We start from the raw sequence: 16,682 nt of genomic DNA on the forward strand, positions 1-16,682 counted from the left end.
ACAGCCCAAGCCCATCCTGGCAGACTTGGCTGGGAGGGGAGAGCAGGGCACAGAGTGCACGCAGGGACATGTGTGTCACAGCCTTCAGGGGCTGACAAAGCCACTGACCAGCTTGGAGCAGATGAAACACGTCCCCTTTCTGAGTGAACGAGCAGCTTCTGCAGAGGCTCTTGGCTGGGTGAGGTTGTGCCAGGCACTGGGCAATCCAAAACTGTGCTCAGGAGGCTTAAGTGACTATAAGTGACCGCCCCTTTCAAAGAGGGACATTTACAAAAACCAGTAAGTAGCTTGATAGCAAGGAGAAATATTTCAATTGTTATAAAAAGAAAAGGCATTCACAGTTCTATTCTAAAATGTGTAATATATAAAATTGTTCCAAGTAGACATTTTTGGCAAACTCAGTAATAACAAGTTTCAACTTGAAAAAGGCAGCAAGAATCTTTTTTTTTTTCTTTTTGCACATACTTCAGGATCTTAAAAAGTCCCTACTTGTATATTCAGAGTATTTTAAATTTCAGTTTTTGCCTTTCTTTACATGTTCATGTTTTCCTTCTTTCCCAAAGGCATCTGTAGGCAGAGCAAAGTATCTCAGCTGAGATCTGAGTGAGAAACTTGGTAATTAGGAGTGTAGTGTAATCGTACAACAATACACACTCAAGAGATCTGGACATCATTTTAAGAGAGCAACTACAAAAAATTATTTTGTTCCAAAGGAAAAAAAGACTCACTCATGCTATAGGGATATTAAACATTGAAATGCAAGATTTGTTTTAGTATGTTTTAGTATGCAGGCACTCTGGCCTTAATTACCAAGGAGAAATTCCCCAGATAGACATTAAGCCACAGAACAGCTTAGCTTGAAATTCACTTTTATTTTCAGCATGTCATTATCTTGTAACTCTGTTCCAGCCAGAGCTGTGAAAATGTTCAGCCAGGAATGCAAACCCACTTGAAAACAAGAGAGGTTCAGGTTCCAGCCAAGGCTGAAGGTTCTCAAAGATTCAACACAAATAGCAAGTTCACTCTAGTCATAGAATCATACATTTGCTCCTTGCATTGTACAGAGGAGGCAGAAAAAGCCTGAGTCTGGCCATGTAGCCCTGATGAGAGCACCTACTGAAAAAATCCCAGTGTTCCATTAGCCTTTCAGTCCTATCTCCTTGGCCAGCTGTTGGCCAGCTGTTGGCCAGGCTGCATGGTTTCCTCTTTGAGTCCCACTGTGCCATCTTTCACTTCTGGTTCAGTGTGTTTTGCACCCAGCCAGACTTTACAGGTTTTGGGAGCTCCTCTATGCCAAGAGCTGATCCTGATACCCCAGGAGCAAGAGCCCTTTCCCCAAGGCTCTGACCTGCTCTGAAATAGGGGAGTTTATAGCACAGGGGACAGGGTTTTAGACTTTGTGAACACCCTGGCACAGGGGAGCAGAGGAAGTCAGGAGAAGGCTGGAACATGGAGTGTGATGGGAAAGACAAGACTTGAGAAATAACATGAAATACCTAATGCCTTTAGGGCCATCCCCTCAGCTGCACAGTGCCATGGGATGATCTGGAAGGACTTACAGCCCAGGACATGGGCTATACCACCAGTCAGACTGTATCATGAAGATGCAGTAATTTGTGCAATGAGCCTCTCCAACATGGGCCTGTAAGCTCAACAGCAGGTCTGTACCCCTGCTGCTGTCACCTGCTTCAAGAACTTCACTAGCTTTAAAAATTTCCCTCTTTTTAGCAAGTTTGATCTCCTGTGTTGCGTTAGTTTTAGTCAGTTTGTCTCTGTTTGCACTGAATTTCTACCTGCTGTTATGCATTTCTTTAATTGACACTGCCAGTGCACTGATTACAGAGCTGGGTTTAGTTTGCTTCAAATGTGGTGGCACTGGGAGAGGGTTGCTTGGCATTTGGAAAATACATTCCCCAAAACTCTGCTGTGTCCCCATCTCTTGTGTCAGTCCAAAACTGCGTGGGGGCTTGGCATCTGGGTTGATAGCATGTCAAACCTCACAGCAAATAAAGAGCATCTCCCATCATCATCCACAGCTCAGCAGACATCTCGTGTTTCGACCAGCTGGAATTTTCAGGGAATGTTTGCAATTGAACCATTGCCTCTGGGAATCTCTTTCTCATTCACTGCTAAGACATATGAGATACAGTAATTTCTTTTGCTGGAAATCTCCCAGAGAAGAAGAATTACTCTGGGCTATATGCCTCTGCCCACTCTTTGGGTGTTAAGGGAGTTGTCAGCTCCTGGGCTTTGCGCTCTCAGGAGAGCCCATTTGGGCAGCAGGAAGGAGGTCAGAGGAACTCAGAGCTCGGTGGCAGACACAGGCCTGCAGAAAACAAATTGTTAAAAGAGAAGGATATATCCTTTGGGAAAGCATCCAAGCACAGTTAATTTAATCCCATCTGTGTCAGTGGAGACATCCTTTGTTCAAGGCTGCCTTTATTGACTGGTGCCTCGTCCGTCGTGGCGGGACTCGCGCCCTCCACCCCTGGGGTGCCTCAGAGAGCTCCTTCCCCAAATGTCAGCTGTGCTTGTACATGAGAATGGTGTTTCCTAGGGATTGCTTATTGCTTTGAGAAGCAACCTGAAACGCTGGGTTCTTAATGAGTGTTTTCCCTCCCTTCCATGCACACCTTTATTTTCCAAGGGGGAAGGGGAAGCAGCCCCATGGGAGGTGGGATATCAAGACGCAGTGATGCAGTTAGTGGTATGTTAGACTTTGGCACCTCTGCCATCTGTTGTGGGCTGACAGATGGGATGAAATATGACAGCAGAAAGGCTCTTCTGTTTTAGCAAGACACAAGAAAGCTTGAAAAATCACACCTCCTCCCTCCTTTCCCCCCAAACCCACACAACAACAGTGTCACTTGGCCACTTGTTCTGGCTAAGACAAGGAGAAGTTTATGCCTGTGCATGCTCCCGAGAGTCTTTCAAGGGGAAAGTGAGCAGAGTGGATCAGAGCAGAGCTGCTGGAACCTGGAGGGACCACCCCACCTTCTCCCCTCTTTTCACGTGGATGGGAATTAGGAACCAGTGCTTTACCAGGCTAGGGAGGAGTCTCTGCTTGGCAAGTCTTGCTGTTTACTTGCTCACTCATGGTAATTAGTGGCTGCATGGCTTATGCAGCAGGGACATTTGGCCTTACCTGTGGCTGGTGAGAAAACTCCTCATCTGGTACCTGAGGATTAGCCAATTTCAGGTTTTCCCTAAAACAGAAACACTTCCTATTGGAAACCCACCCTGACTGTCTGTAGGAGTACCCAGGGCAAGACCCAGCCCTCAGGAGGGCCCAGCTTCTTTACAGGCATGTGTATTTTGTAATTCATCAGCCTGGTGCTCTGAACAGCCACATTTTCAAGGCAGCTCAGCATCCTGGGTACCAGCCCCGTGTTTGTGGGAATCTTGCCTCAAGGCCAGAGGTGCAAATGTCAGCCCAGGGGCTCTGCCCCATTAGGCATGTCAAGCACTTCTGAAAATTAGCTCTGTGGGTGATGACAGTAACACAACCTTCCACTAGTAACAACCTCTTGGTATTTCTCTCCTCTGACACGAGCTTTCAGTTTTCTGGTGATTTTTAATAATTTTTCCTTTCCAATGGACACACCAGTATAATGCTTCTAACTAATTTGTCTTTTAGGATTTCATTGTGACAGTGGTCTTCTCATTCTTGTGGCTAGTGAGCTCATCTGCTTGGGCTAAAGGACTGTCAGATGTAAAGGTTGCAACTGACCCTGATGAAGTGCTGCTGCTGATGTCTGCCTGCAAACAGCAGTCCAACAAATGCTTGCCTGTTCGCAGCCCTGTTATGTCAAGCCTCAACACTTCGGTTGTAAGTGACTTTTATTGCTGCTGTTCACCCTTACCTTGCAGTGTATTTTCATCTTTTAGCCGTGTATTGACCTAAATTGACTGGTGTAAACCAGTTAGCTGACATGATTTAATTGGAAGTGCAGTCTTGCTGCAGGGAAAGGCAGGCTGTGACTCACAGCAGCTCTGCCATGGAGCAGCAGCAGGGTGAGTGTGCAGGGCTGGGATGGGGAAAAGCCAAAGTGGCTGTCCAAGTGCATTGGTTGCCCCTCTGCTTTTAACTTGCTCACTGCAACTCTTTTGCAAAGGGGTCTGCGTGCTCCTTTAGAAGAAAATGTTTGTGCCATACAGATTCTTCTAAAAATCCTCCAAAAAACCAACATAAAATTGGACTTCAGCACATTAAAAAAAAAAAAACAAACACAAAAAATCCCTCTAGGCCACCTGACCAATTAAGAGCTCTCTTTTTAATTAGTTTCTTTCAATTTTATCTTTGCACAATTTCTTTAAACTAGATTATGTTTTCAAGCAAAAAAAATTTTTTGCTCTAAAAACTTGACCTTTATTTTGAAAACAAAAAGCAAAGCAGACACCTTGTGAGCTACAGCTAAGGGAGATTAATTTGGGAATTTGCTCCAAAGCTGAGAAGATTTTCCAGTCGGTTTTGGGAGAATCAGAGAATCATTTAGGTTGGAAAAGATCTCTAAGATTATGGAGCCCAGCCACTAAGCCAGCACTGCCAAGTCCAGCACTAAACCATACCCCCAAGTGTCACATCGACATTTACCCCACAGATGGTGACCCCACCACTTCCCTGGGCAGCCTGTTCCAGTGCTTGACAATAGTTTCAGTGAAGAGATTTTTTCTAATAACCAATCTGAGCCTCCTCTTGCACAGCTTGAGGCCATTTCCTCTTGTCCTTGGGAAGGAGGGGTTGGGAGCAGCTTTGCCTTCCCCCGGGACCTAATGTTATGGTGGTGACCATAACATTACGTTGAGCTGTGAGATTGTGGCTGCTGGTGACGAGCTCCTCTTCTTCCCACCCAGGTCTTTGGCTACTTGAACTTTATCCTCTGGGCAGGCAACATTTGGTTTGTGTTTAAGGAGACGGGCTGGCATTCCTCGGGCCAGCGGCACGCTGCGGACACCATGGAGAAGCAGCCCGGGGGCTACAACCAAGGTGGCTACAACCAAGACAGCTATGGGCCAGCTGGTGGCTACAACCAGCCAGGCTCCTATGGCCAGGTGGGTGAATATGGCCAGTCCCAGAGCTATGGGCAGAGCGGGCCAACCTCCTTCTCTAATCAAATTTAGGGTTCACGCAGCGCAAGCTCTTGCATCCCTCGCAAGTAGAGAGTTTAACAGGTCTCAAGTTTCAGTGGCACCAGATTTTTAAGGGTTCTACATAAATTCATACTACAACACGGTGTTTAATGTCCATTGAAGGTCTAAGCCCACCTCCTTTGGCAGACGGGAGGTGGCCAGGGGGCTGGAGTTGGCCTTTCTTTCCCTGACTAGCCAGACACAGGGGATGTGCTCCTCGCCGGTGACCTGGAGTTGCTGTTGTAGTAGGTACTGTAGAGATAACTTTATGGTAGTTTTGTATGTGTTAAGATGGTAGAAGCTTTTTGTAGCCTCAAGTCTGTAGTATTTAATATGCATAATATAATTGAATTTCCTTCTGCATTTTGGTGAAAAACGGAAGTGTTTTACTATGATTTCTACAGATTATTCTGTATATCCATGCATGTAACATTGCACCTAAATTTTCAGAACTGCCTGTCTGTGACTCTTCAGAGAGTTTGTTTTGGTTATACCTTTTTGTTTCAGAAGATTTTACTATTATTTCAGTTAAATGAGTCATCCATCTGTAATTTAGTGCATGGATAAGCAGTTTCATACTACCAAATGTCTGGACTGTGTAAATGGAACTTCTTGACTTCTGCCACTACATTTTGTTAAATGTCTGTTTAAAAGAAGTATGCATCTTTTATATATTTTGCAGAGTTGAATATATGGCTTACCCAAGTTCTGAATGCTTTGTAACTAAACTGTTTATCCTTGAAATGGCATTCAGTAGTATCTATGGTACCTGACCAATGTTTATTCCATTTAACTCAGCTAAGTATTCCTTCTATAAATCACTATTTCTATGGATGTTTTGTGAATCTTTTAACGTGAGCTGTGGAGAATAAGGACCAAGTAACTGTGTTATATGTTTACAAAGGTATTTATTTAACTAAGATAACAGAGGTGCAGATATCAGTACACAAAATCATGTGGAAACGCCCTGTTGCTTGACATGGCAACATGAAAACCGCACGTATTGTTGTGACCTTACAAAGCATAAATATTCCTTTATGCCCTTTGATGAGAAGAAAACCTTTCTGTCCGTGCTGTTTCAAGATTGTTAGATATCCCTCTGTTAGATTGCTGCTCTGAGCGCTAGCTTGGTGCTAATGGAGAATGTAACTGGATTGACCAAATAACCCAGGCTCAGAGGAACTCATCCTGAAAGAGCCCGAGCCAGCCTTGTAGCCTGTTTGGATTCCTCCCTGGGAAATTCAACCCTCCCTCACTACAGCATATGGGATGCATTGACACAAATGAAAGCCTGAAGCACAATGTACTAATCAAAACTGATCATCTGCATTTCTAGATCAAAGTGTATCAGTATATAATCTTATTGTATGAGCTGTAATGTTGAAAGCATCTTAGCTTAAAACAGCTTAGTCTCTTCTATGATTGTTGTAACCAATTTATGGCTACTCAGTGGATGAATCTATATTGTGATATCTATTTGACCCTAATAAAGTTATTGCATACAATGCATGTTTTCAGAGTATGTTAATATTGAAATGTCACTGCCAAATAACGAAGATAACTATTAAAGAAAAATAACTATTCCTATGCCTGACCTTATTGGTCATATTCTTACTGTTTTCCAACACTTCTATGGGAATTGTGTTAATGTACAGTGGAGTATGACACTTCTGCAGACACCTGTCATTAAAGGTCAGTATCACAACTTTTTAAAAAAAATTAAAAGTGTGCAGTTTAATACCTGCCTGCCTCTTTACCTCTCTTTCCACTGTCAGTAGGACTAGCCCAGCAGTGTGCCACCCATCCCAGTTCTGAGGATTGCTGGAAAGCTATGTGTGAGTTGTAGAGAAAACAAACTGGAATATCTAAATGTTCTCCTATTCCAAATAAGGGAAAAATACAATTTTCTGGGTTAACAAAAAATATTATTTTGGCTCTTGGTTATTTTTTTTCACGTTTTTTTTATTTATGTGATTTTTTGTTTGTTTTTTTGTTTGTTTTTGGGGTTGGTTGTTTGGGGGGGGTGACTTTTTTGGTTGGTTCATTGGTTTTCTTCTTTTAAGTTTGGAAAAACGTTGGACATCAGGAGAAAGTGAAATCTGCATGTGTGGCAAGGGGTGTGATGGGATATGTGCTCTTCATACCCTCTCCCACATATTCCTGTTTCTACTCTTCTTTTTTTGTCATTGTTGTTCTTTTAAATTCCCTTTCTATTAGTTGATGAAGAATATCCCAACCTGAGCTCCCATATCTAAGCTTCTCCACTAGAAATAGTTTTTGTATCAGCTACCTTTCTCTTCATGAACTTTTCCACTCAAATCAGCAGGGTCCCATTCTAAACTTTTCTATCCAAAGCTGAGGGAGGGAAATGGGTTTTGCTTTGGTTTATTCCTGCATTTCAAACCAGATGAAATTATTGTGTAAGCATGCTAGCACAGGACTGCAACTTTCTGGAGTTCACACCCCTGGAGAAAGGGCAGTTTTTGATACACAGCTTAGAACAGAATTAAGTTTATGTCATATTTTGGGTACTATTTGTGTACCTCCAGGTCTAAGGTTTTCTCATGAAGGGCAGAACTGGTGGAAGAGTTAACAAAAAGTAGTGTAAGAGGCACATATTTTAATGGAAGACTTGCCCTTGCTTTACCCTGCTGGCCAGATCTTTACAGGTACCTCAGTTCCTTGCTGCTGTACAGAACAGTTGAGCCAGCTGTTACCCTTTGGGGACTGTAATCTTCACTCTGAATTAGGAAGGAAGAAAAATCTCTATCTATAGCTTCTCAGGTTAATAAAGTGTGGCAGCAGCAAAAGTGAAAACAAAAATGATGCATGCACTTGTCTTTGTTATGTAAGAAAATGTATTTGAATATTTCCTCTGTCTTCCTCTAGATTTGGGTCTTATCACATCCTTTTGCAGTTGCTGAGAAATTGAAAGCTTATTTCAGCTGGGGATGATGACTGCATGGTCAAGGGTTGAGCAACTTATGAAAAAGACTGCATTTGATGTTACCTGGATTTAAGAGAAATAGTGACGTAAACTCAAGCATCCTTTGTGAAACTGCTGTTGGCAGCCTCCTTGCTTCCCTGCTTCATCATTAGAGTATCTCTGCCAGTTAGTTGAATAACTAGGTCAGCCTGGGAGAGAAAAAACATGTTCCTTGATCTTTGTGCTGTCCCTCCTGTTTTCCCATGTGTTTCTCTTTGTAGCCCATTTCTCAGCTACCCAAGTTAGGAGCATATTTGCATTATCAAGTGTGAAGCTGTGGGGGAGAGGCAGGTACATCTGGTGAGTGTGGTGGGGAGGGGGGAGCACAGGACTTTCCAGGCGCCTCAGAGGCCAAGGAAGGGGCACGTTCACCTGCTGGTTTGGGTTTCCCCCATTGCTCCTGGAGCATCAATGCTCCAGCTCTGCAAAGTGCATCCCCTGCTCTGGGTACCGCTGGCTCTGAGCCTGCTCCACCTCCTGCCCAGCACATCAAGAAGACAAGGATGGGTTCAGATGCAAACACAGCCCACAGGGCTCTGCCCTGGCTGGAGATGGAGTTGGGGTTTTTTTGTGTGATATTTTTCCTGATGACCAAATCTCCTTCATTGTGGCCATTGATCTGCACATAACAGAGCCTCAGTGATGGCTAAGACTTGGAGAAAGTTTGTGCTCTTATTGCATTTATTCATGTTGCAATTGCATGGCCTGATTAGCTTAATTATTTCAAATCTTTATATGCTCTCAAATTGAAAGAGCAATCCAGGCTGTAGCCCTGAATCAATCTTGGCTGAGACTGTGATGTGCTGATATAAGAGGCAGTGGCATCAACATGCATTGCACCTCCCTGTAGTCTGCTCCTGACAATATCTCCAGAGTTTCACAGTTAATATGACAGACAGATTAAGAGCTCCTGATTAAAAACTGCCACTGTATTATTTAATCCTTTTTTGAAAAAAGTTCTTCTCATTATGCCATATCATGTCACAAGCATTTAGTCCTTTGTCCACTAGTTTTAAGATGGATTTGAGTCAAAATTCCTTATGTATGTGTATAGGTGGTCTACTGAGCTTGTGCTCTCCCCTAACTTCAATATTCTTTTTTAGGATTTCTTTTTATTCCCTACTTCTGCTAAACCCAAGAGCTTTTCCTTTTGGAATTCTCTAACATCAGCAATAATTTGTATTTTGCTATTAATATATCTGGTGCTGATTATCCCATCATTTGTCAATGCTATCTATCCTTATTATGAAGACCTTAGCATTTTGATACGAAATTTAAATAGTTCAGTGAGAAGGCATCCTGTTTGTTGCATTTACTTCCTCTTGTTACATTTTTATTGTTTTGTCCCCCATTAATGAGATTCTAGGTTTTTAAGAATATAGCTGCCTTTCTGAAATCTAAATATCCTATAATAAAATATTCTCAGAGGGAAAATTATTTGGCAATAGTGTTTTCAGGATCAAAGTTTATCTGGTTCCATCCAACCTGGCCTTGGACGCTTCCAGGGATGGGACAGCCACAGCTTCTCTGGGTGAAGAATTTAAGCTATTACCTGCCTGGGTGCAAGTTTGCAGCTCTTCTCCTGCAGCTGCTGAAGGTTTGCTGGTGAAATGAAAGCTGAGAGGCCAGGAGGTGTGAGTGTGTCTCCTGTTCAGACATTCCCTCCTGCCTGTGTCCCTGGGATCCTGCCCCACCCAGGTCATCTCTAAGGGAGTCAGGGCTCTGTCACACACACGTTTCACAACATCAGCCTTCTGAAATGCAAAAAGCATTTCCTTAAAAAAGGAGGGGGGAAGACTCCAGGAAAATACCAAAAGTGAGGCAGAGGCTGTGGCTTTTTGCCACTGCAATTATTTTAAGTGAACTGCCTGTAAAGATTTTGCGGTTTGAAGTGGCAGGTTGCGTATTTTGCACAGACAGGATTGTTAACGTGTGAAACATGCTAAAAATTGACCAACAAAGGCACCTGGATATTTCAAACATAAATAGTGTGTACCAAAATAGCTACAGAGCAGATGGCCTGGCTCCACACACACCTTGCTGACCAGAATACTCGAGCAACACACACAGCCAAAATCTCAGTCTTCAAAGCTGATCATCTGCAAAGGCAAGGGTTATCCTCATGCTACCCCTTATCTGTCAGGCACAAACGCTCCTGCACACGTTAATTAGTGTATCCTAGAGGGATAATGAACCCCAGGTTTGTCTGAACTTGCTATTACCCCAGCAAAGCAAATCACCTGTTCTAGAGCTCAGGCTCTCCAAAGTCGGTGAGATTAAAACAACTGTGAGCTGAAATCTGATCTACAGTGGAAAGATCCCAAAACACAGAGGGCTGGGTTTGCCAGCCCACTCGCAGTACTGCCTGCCACTGATAAACAGGAAACTGAGTCTGTTTCTCACTCTCATTTTTCACCTTGGATGCTAAGACCAAACATCCCCATACCACATATTAACCGGGATGTAATGCTTTTCATGCCTCCTTGTATGGTTCAACAGATGTGAAAGGGAATTATCACTTCAACATGATATCAAGACTCTCCTTTTTTTTTCTTTAGCTGATGGCAGATTACTAAGCCTGAATTCTTGTTTAATTTTAGTGTGTTAATTGATGGAATAATGAGCATTGATTATATGTGTTTTGGCTTCGTCATTGCAATTACAGGCTCTGTTTTATTCATGAGCCAGTCCTAAAGAATGCACTAGAGATCTAAGACAGCTTAAACCTCTCAGGAAAAGGCTCTGAATTGTTTGAGTAATGGCACTTTTAGATGGAAAATTAAAGGTTCTCTTTTCCCATGCTTTTTAAGATAATTAAAATCCAAGAACGGTAAGGTGGTGAACATCCTTATTCATTAGCCTTCAGTAATTTAGCTTCTACTAAATGAGGAAAACATTTTAATTCTCTAGGCCATCTGTTGCAGTCTCCTTTGTGTGTCCCGTTACATAAAGTCTCATCATGGATAGTTTTAACATCAGTATTGTATCGTTTCACCAGGAAAGATGAGCTGGATGAGGTAGTTGAAGTCACATCCTATTAACAGACCACCCTGGAATTAAAGTGGCTGCTTTGTCTTTTCACTTGAAGTTATCCTGTCTAGACACCTCTAGGCAAAGGATTCGCCGAGAGGAGCCCGTGCATGGAGCTAGGCAGTGTGACAAGCTGTGTTTTCTAATAGCAATATCCATGCCAATAAATAACAAAGTTCACTGGAGCCCTTCCAGTTCCTCTAATGTGCGCCTGCTCTGCCATATGGCTCCGAGCTGCTTTGGGAAGCAGCACTCCCTGTTCGGGTGGGAAGCACAGCCCAGGCTCCCTGCTGGGGGCTGCCTTGGAAGTGGTTTGGAGGCAGAGCAGGGCTCTTTGCACTGTGACGGGGAAATAGAATAAATATTAGAGTAGGAGTGTGCTCACCTAGGGTAAATGCTGGATCAGAAATAGGAAATGCTTGGATTCCGACTCTGGCTGCAGGAATAACTCTGTTTAGAGCTTGGGGCAAGTTACATTATCCCACACCAGGAATGTTTCTCATTAAAAGTGTAATTTGTATAGATGAATGGATGCAGTGTCAAAAGATGCAAAGTTACATCCCCACAGGCCTGAGAGGATCCAGGTTCCGTTATGAGCTGGGTTTGTTTCTGTCAAATTCCCCTGGAAAATACAAGCCCCACTACTTGCCAGCCCAGCAGTGCCTTCCTGCTGTAGACCAGTGTATTTCACTGGCTCCAGGATTCCCAGGTAGTGTTTACATTATTGATAGGCATGGCTACAAGCAGGCTGCTTCCACAGGGCAGAGCTTCCATCCACCTGCTTGCTATTACCCCGTTGCTTGGAGATCACAAACAGCCTGGCCTGGAGATGTGTGGCTGCAGAACAAGTGTTCCCAGTATGAAGCAGTACTCAGTCACTCAGCCAGCTCCTGCTTCCACCAAAAAAGGCCCTGCAGCTGCTGCAGGCATGCCCAAGGGGTAAGTCATCTCTTTGTTGTGGCATCTGGGTGATCTGCCATTTGTGTTGAAACTCATTATCTGGGTGTGTTTGTCTCTATCACACGCTCTGTAATTAGTTTCTAGCAATTCAGCACAAGGTAAGCAGGTTTTAGGTTTTGATTGAAAGCAGGGGGGTGATTCTCACAAATGTGAGTCCTGCTGGAAATAAAAGCTATGTGCCTGCTCTAAACTGAGAGCATTGGTGAGGAGGGGATGGCAGACCCCTCTCTGCTTTCCTGGGAATGGCTATAAAACTGAGAAACCTCTGGGGCCTCTTTCATGTTCATGGAGAAATTACATGAAGTGTGTTGCAATGTCCCTCACTTAAAATTAATAATCAGCTTTAGTAACAACTCCAGGCTACTCACTTAGGTGAGGGATTAGAAGCTGTGTGATGTTCTTGTGCTTCTTGTAGAGACCATTTTCCTTTCCACTGTGAAGGAAAGACACTGTCTCTTGGGAAGCCCTGAGTTCCTGGGTGATTAAATAAAACAGAAATGAGCAAGCTCATTATGGAGAAATTCAATGCCCAACACAATTTACCAAGTGATAATTGTGCCTCTCTGCTTTCTCACCACCAGTGTGCCCATTGCCAAGCAGCTGGCATCAGTTAAAGGTAAGGGGAGCCCTTCATTGCCCCTTTGGGGTTCAGGTCCTTCACAGCCCATGTGCAGAAAGTTCTGGCAATGTCACAGGCTTGCAGAGGCTGAGCAGATCCTCAGCTGGTGCAAGTCAAGAGGATCTCATGGGTCCCTGTGCCATGTTCTCCTGTGCTGTCACATCTCTTGTGCTTGCCTTTTCATAAGAAATCACAGCACAAATCATCTGTGTAACCCCTGCTAGCAGAGCTTGTGAGCATCAGTATTTCAGAGCCATGCACAAGGGGGGATGAATGCAGCCCAGATCCCAGGTTTGCCATGATGCTGGAGTGCAGCACTGGTGCTCAGACAGGGATGCTCCTGTGCAGCCAGGCTTCCAAAGGGGCCATGTTTTCCCTGGTGCAGGTCTCTGGCACTCCAAATGCATCCAGGAGATGGGCACCATGGCCTGTCCCCATGCTGTGGCAGGTCCCAGGGTCAGGATAGGCCAGGTGGGTCTCAAGCCCCTTTCTGTGTCACAGCACTAGCTCTGAAGGAAAGCTCCCTTCAGGGTGTGATTGCATGGGATATGAGGCATGTTGCTGGCCCATTCCAAATAAAATCTGGGCCAGATCCTCTGTGGGTATAAACAGTTTCAGTCTCATTAACTTTAATGAAACTACACAGATTTCCACCCACCCAGGATGGTTTTAACAGATTCCTTTCAATTATATTTTAAAAGCCTTTTTTTTTTTTTTGGATAAACTTTTCCTCCCTCCAGCTCTAAGAAAAGGCTCAGACCTTGAAAAGGCTTTTGCTACAGCAGCTTTGGTGTATAACAACCATGCTGACTCTGAGAGCAAGCTCAGCAAATCTGAAACCAAGAGCTTACTGCAATCCCAGTTCTGGCATTTCATCCAGGTGAGGGGGTCTGCTGGGTGGGTGGCACTGGGACAGCCCTGGACAGCCCTGGGCACTTTGGATGCAGGAATGGCAGCTCAGGCTCTCTCCTGCAGCCTGGCAAGCACCAGTCAGTCCATGGGCTCATCCCAAGTGAGACTTTGGGGATTTGGTACCAACATTCTGTGACTGAGTTGCTTTATGTTGAGCCTGTGTCTAACACAGGGCCAAAGGAGGGGGACAGCAACAAACCACAGCTGATTCCTGCTTGGATTTGTTTAAAGAAAACAGGGCAATTACCAAAAAAAAAAAAAAAAACAACCAAAACCCAACCAACCAACTAAATTAAAACCCTTGGATGATGACAAGAGGCTGGTTTTAGGAAGAGAAGAAACTCATGGTATTTCATGAGGTGTTTGGTGGTTTGCCAGAGCAGAGAGAGCCAGCCCTGTGCTGCAGAGCTGTGTCCACTGCTGTCACTGGTGGGGTTCCTGGGAGACAGGGGCAGAAAGGTGGGGTGAAAAACCAGCATAGCAGCACTTGTGGCTGTCAGCTTCCCACAGGGCTTTATTTCCCCTCTGTAAATTAAAAAAAAAAAAACAACAAAAAACCAAAAAAAAACCAAACCAAACAAACAAACAAACCCTAAAATTATCAAGTGGTAGGAAAAGCTATATAGGACTAATAAAAAAGAGTTCAAATAAGTAAATGAGAGAGGTAAGACCTTTACTTCCAAAAATAACAAGATCACATTACTGGTTGGGGAGGGGAAATTGGCACCAAATTAGAAACTAGGCACCTTATTGAAAAAGAATAGAAAAATATTACTGGAAGCAATTAAGCTTGGGATCCTGAGATGGTTTGGAAATTATTAAGCTAAAAATCTACCCTGGAACTCTAGCAAGGCTTTTTCATTAGGAAATATAAATAATAGATACGTTACAGAATTTTAATAATCCATTCCAACAGGAATGCCCAAGAGGACCAGGAGTAGCAGTATTAAAGTTAGGCCTGTAAAATCAACAGTTTCTGAGACCTTCAAAATATGTATTTGTATATATTTGAATATTAAATTTAAGAGGGTTGGTTGGTTGTTTCCTCCCCCCAGTTTTAGTAGGACACAGCACTCCCTTTTTTATTTAACAGTTGCCAGCTGTAACATTATCATTGTCAGATTTTCAGTCATTATTAGGTGTCTTTTAGACATAAAGATATATTCTGGATTCTGATGGAAACTTTGAGGACTGGTTGTTCTCCTTTCTGACTGCAATAATATTTCTGTTTGAATTTCTTTGGATACCTTTTGAAAAACTAATATGAATGTTGACATAACACCTGAATGGGAAAATAAAAAATACATTAATATTTACATAAGTAGATGTCTTTCTTTTTTTTTTAGTGTTGCAATAAAAAAGGAATTTCATGCTTTTCTTTTCATTTAAAATCCTCCATAGGGCCAAGAAAACAAACCAAAATACCAGGAAATAATTTCTTCCTTGGATGAAGACTCAGAGAACAAAATTAATTTTGAAGACTTCATGATCTTGTTAGTCAGTCTCACTCTAATGTCTGACCTGCTGCAGGAGATCAAAAATGTGAAAACCACAAAATGATCTGTGATTTTAAAGAAGAAATGGCCTGGCACCCTGTGAGGAAAGCATGAGTGAGGTACACACAGAGTGCCTGGATACCCTGTGCTGGTCCCTTTTAAATGGAATAAAGTTGTGTCCAAACCTGGCTGAACTTACTCCTCTCTTGAACCACCCATGAAGTCAGTGCTCAGGGATTGGTGTCCTCTCCATTTGTGCTTTGGCAGAGTGAGTTACTGGCTCCTGCTGGGTCCAAGACCAGGGAACAGCTGGGGACAGCCCCCAGCCCAGTTTGATGCCAGGGAAAGGCAGCCCAGGCTCTCCCAGACCTCTCCATCCTCTCTCTGTGGTGGTGTGGGGCATGATGGAGACACAGCTGCCAAAATGTGCAGATTCCCTGGAGTCAGGGCTGCCCAGCCCCCTGGGCTCTCCCAGCCACCCCAGGGGGCTCCAGCCCTGAGCTGGGGTTACCAGTGATGGGTTTCACAATGGGCAATGACCACAAATCTGTTCCTGTCTTAGGTAAAGGTTGGTTTTAGTCTGTGTGGTTTCCACCCCACCATTAACCCTGCTGAAGGGAGCATTGGTTTACTTTTATTTCCTCCTCCAGCTGCTTCCTTGGTTTACAGATCACAATGGAAGGAATTTCAAGTCCAGCATTTGCAGGGCATCTCTGGCAGTGCTGTGCTTGTATGGCCAGGGGAGTGACCCAAACATGCCAGCCAGCTGAATCTGCTGTTCCATGAAAATGTGAAAAGCAGAAGCCAGATAAGAGGTGATCCAGACCAGGGATGGTGGGAAAAAAGGGTGGCAGATAAATTGTTTGGTTTGGAACTGAGTGATATTGGTTAGGGCCAGAGCCTCAGTATTAAATGCTCATCATCCTAATATTTGGTTTGATTCCTACCTACAAAGTCCTGGCTCAGAGCCAATATTTATCCCAGTGTGACATCCCTTTAGGACACAAAAAGCAGTCTCGTGCCCCAGGAACGGAACAGCCCCTGTAAGGATTTAGTAAGAATCTACCAAGATGAATGAGCCAGCAAAATGTTGGAGCCTTTTAAATTTTTTCTTCTTCCTTGGCTAGAAAGGTAAAGACAAGAATGATTTAGCTTTGGTGGATAAATTTTTAACAGGAAGGGATCAAACCCTCTAGTGTTAAGAGAGGGAAATTAATGCCTGCTGAGTAATGAGATTTAACTCTTTGACATAAAAAGGCTCTTAGTGTTTTCAGGGGCTAAGATGATGTTTTGTGATGGATTTTGATGTGAAGGAAAGACTACAATAGAAGACCAGCAGCCAATTGTTTGGAGAAGGAATGTCTCTGTGCAGTGTGGGATGGAGCTGAAAGAAGAGATGCAAATGGATGTGGTGGGTCTGAAATGAAGCTCAGCAGGTAAGGTGCTGGTTTGGACCTCAGCCAGGACAGGCTTGGTCTGGAGGCTCAACATTCACAACTGGTCCTACTACAAATAAAGACTCTGATTAGCAAAGCCCCTGCTGTGATGG

The 16,682-nt window shown here is 43.7% G+C and overlaps 2 protein-coding genes across 2 annotated transcripts in view; both read left to right on the forward strand.

Annotated features, from left to right (window-relative positions):
• The window catches only part of SYNPR (synaptoporin), a 99,201-nt gene extending 92,566 nt beyond the window's left edge, over positions 1-6,635 (forward strand). Inside the window, exons 5-6 of the mRNA XM_036390929.2 lie at positions 3,638-3,829; positions 4,855-6,635. Of these exons, the coding sequence (XP_036246822.1) occupies positions 3,638-3,829; positions 4,855-5,121 (459 nt within the window). The 3' untranslated portion in view covers positions 5,122-6,635. The remainder of the gene's footprint in view (positions 1-3,637; positions 3,830-4,854) is intronic.
• Positions 6,636-8,510: 1,875 nt separating this feature from the next.
• On the forward strand, positions 8,511-15,321 carry SNTN (sentan, cilia apical structure protein). The gene is made up of 4 exons (XM_036391341.1): positions 8,511-12,085; positions 12,688-12,722; positions 13,466-13,605; positions 15,039-15,321. The coding sequence occupies exons 1-4, from the start codon at positions 11,880-11,882 to the stop codon at positions 15,195-15,197; spliced, it is 540 nt and encodes a 179-aa protein (XP_036247234.1). The 5' UTR covers positions 8,511-11,879; the 3' UTR covers positions 15,198-15,321.
• The last annotated feature ends 1,361 nt before the right edge of the window (positions 15,322-16,682 follow it).

This window comes from Molothrus ater, chromosome 11 (genome assembly GCF_012460135.2).
Source record: "Molothrus ater isolate BHLD 08-10-18 breed brown headed cowbird chromosome 11, BPBGC_Mater_1.1, whole genome shotgun sequence".
Taxonomy (NCBI): Eukaryota; Metazoa; Chordata; class Aves; order Passeriformes; family Icteridae; genus Molothrus; species Molothrus ater.

Coding starts and splice junctions, on each gene's coding strand:
- SNTN (XM_036391341.1), top strand. CDS start 11,880: ATGGCTACAAGCAGGCTGCTTCCACAGGGCAGAGCTTCCATCCACCTG. Junction 12,723..13,465: donor GCAGCTGGCATCAGTTAAAG/GTAAGGGGAGCC, acceptor TCCTCCCTCCAG/CTCTAAGAAAAGGCTCAGAC. Junction 13,606..15,038: donor AGTTCTGGCATTTCATCCAG/GTGAGGGGGTCT, acceptor AATCCTCCATAG/GGCCAAGAAAACAAACCAAA.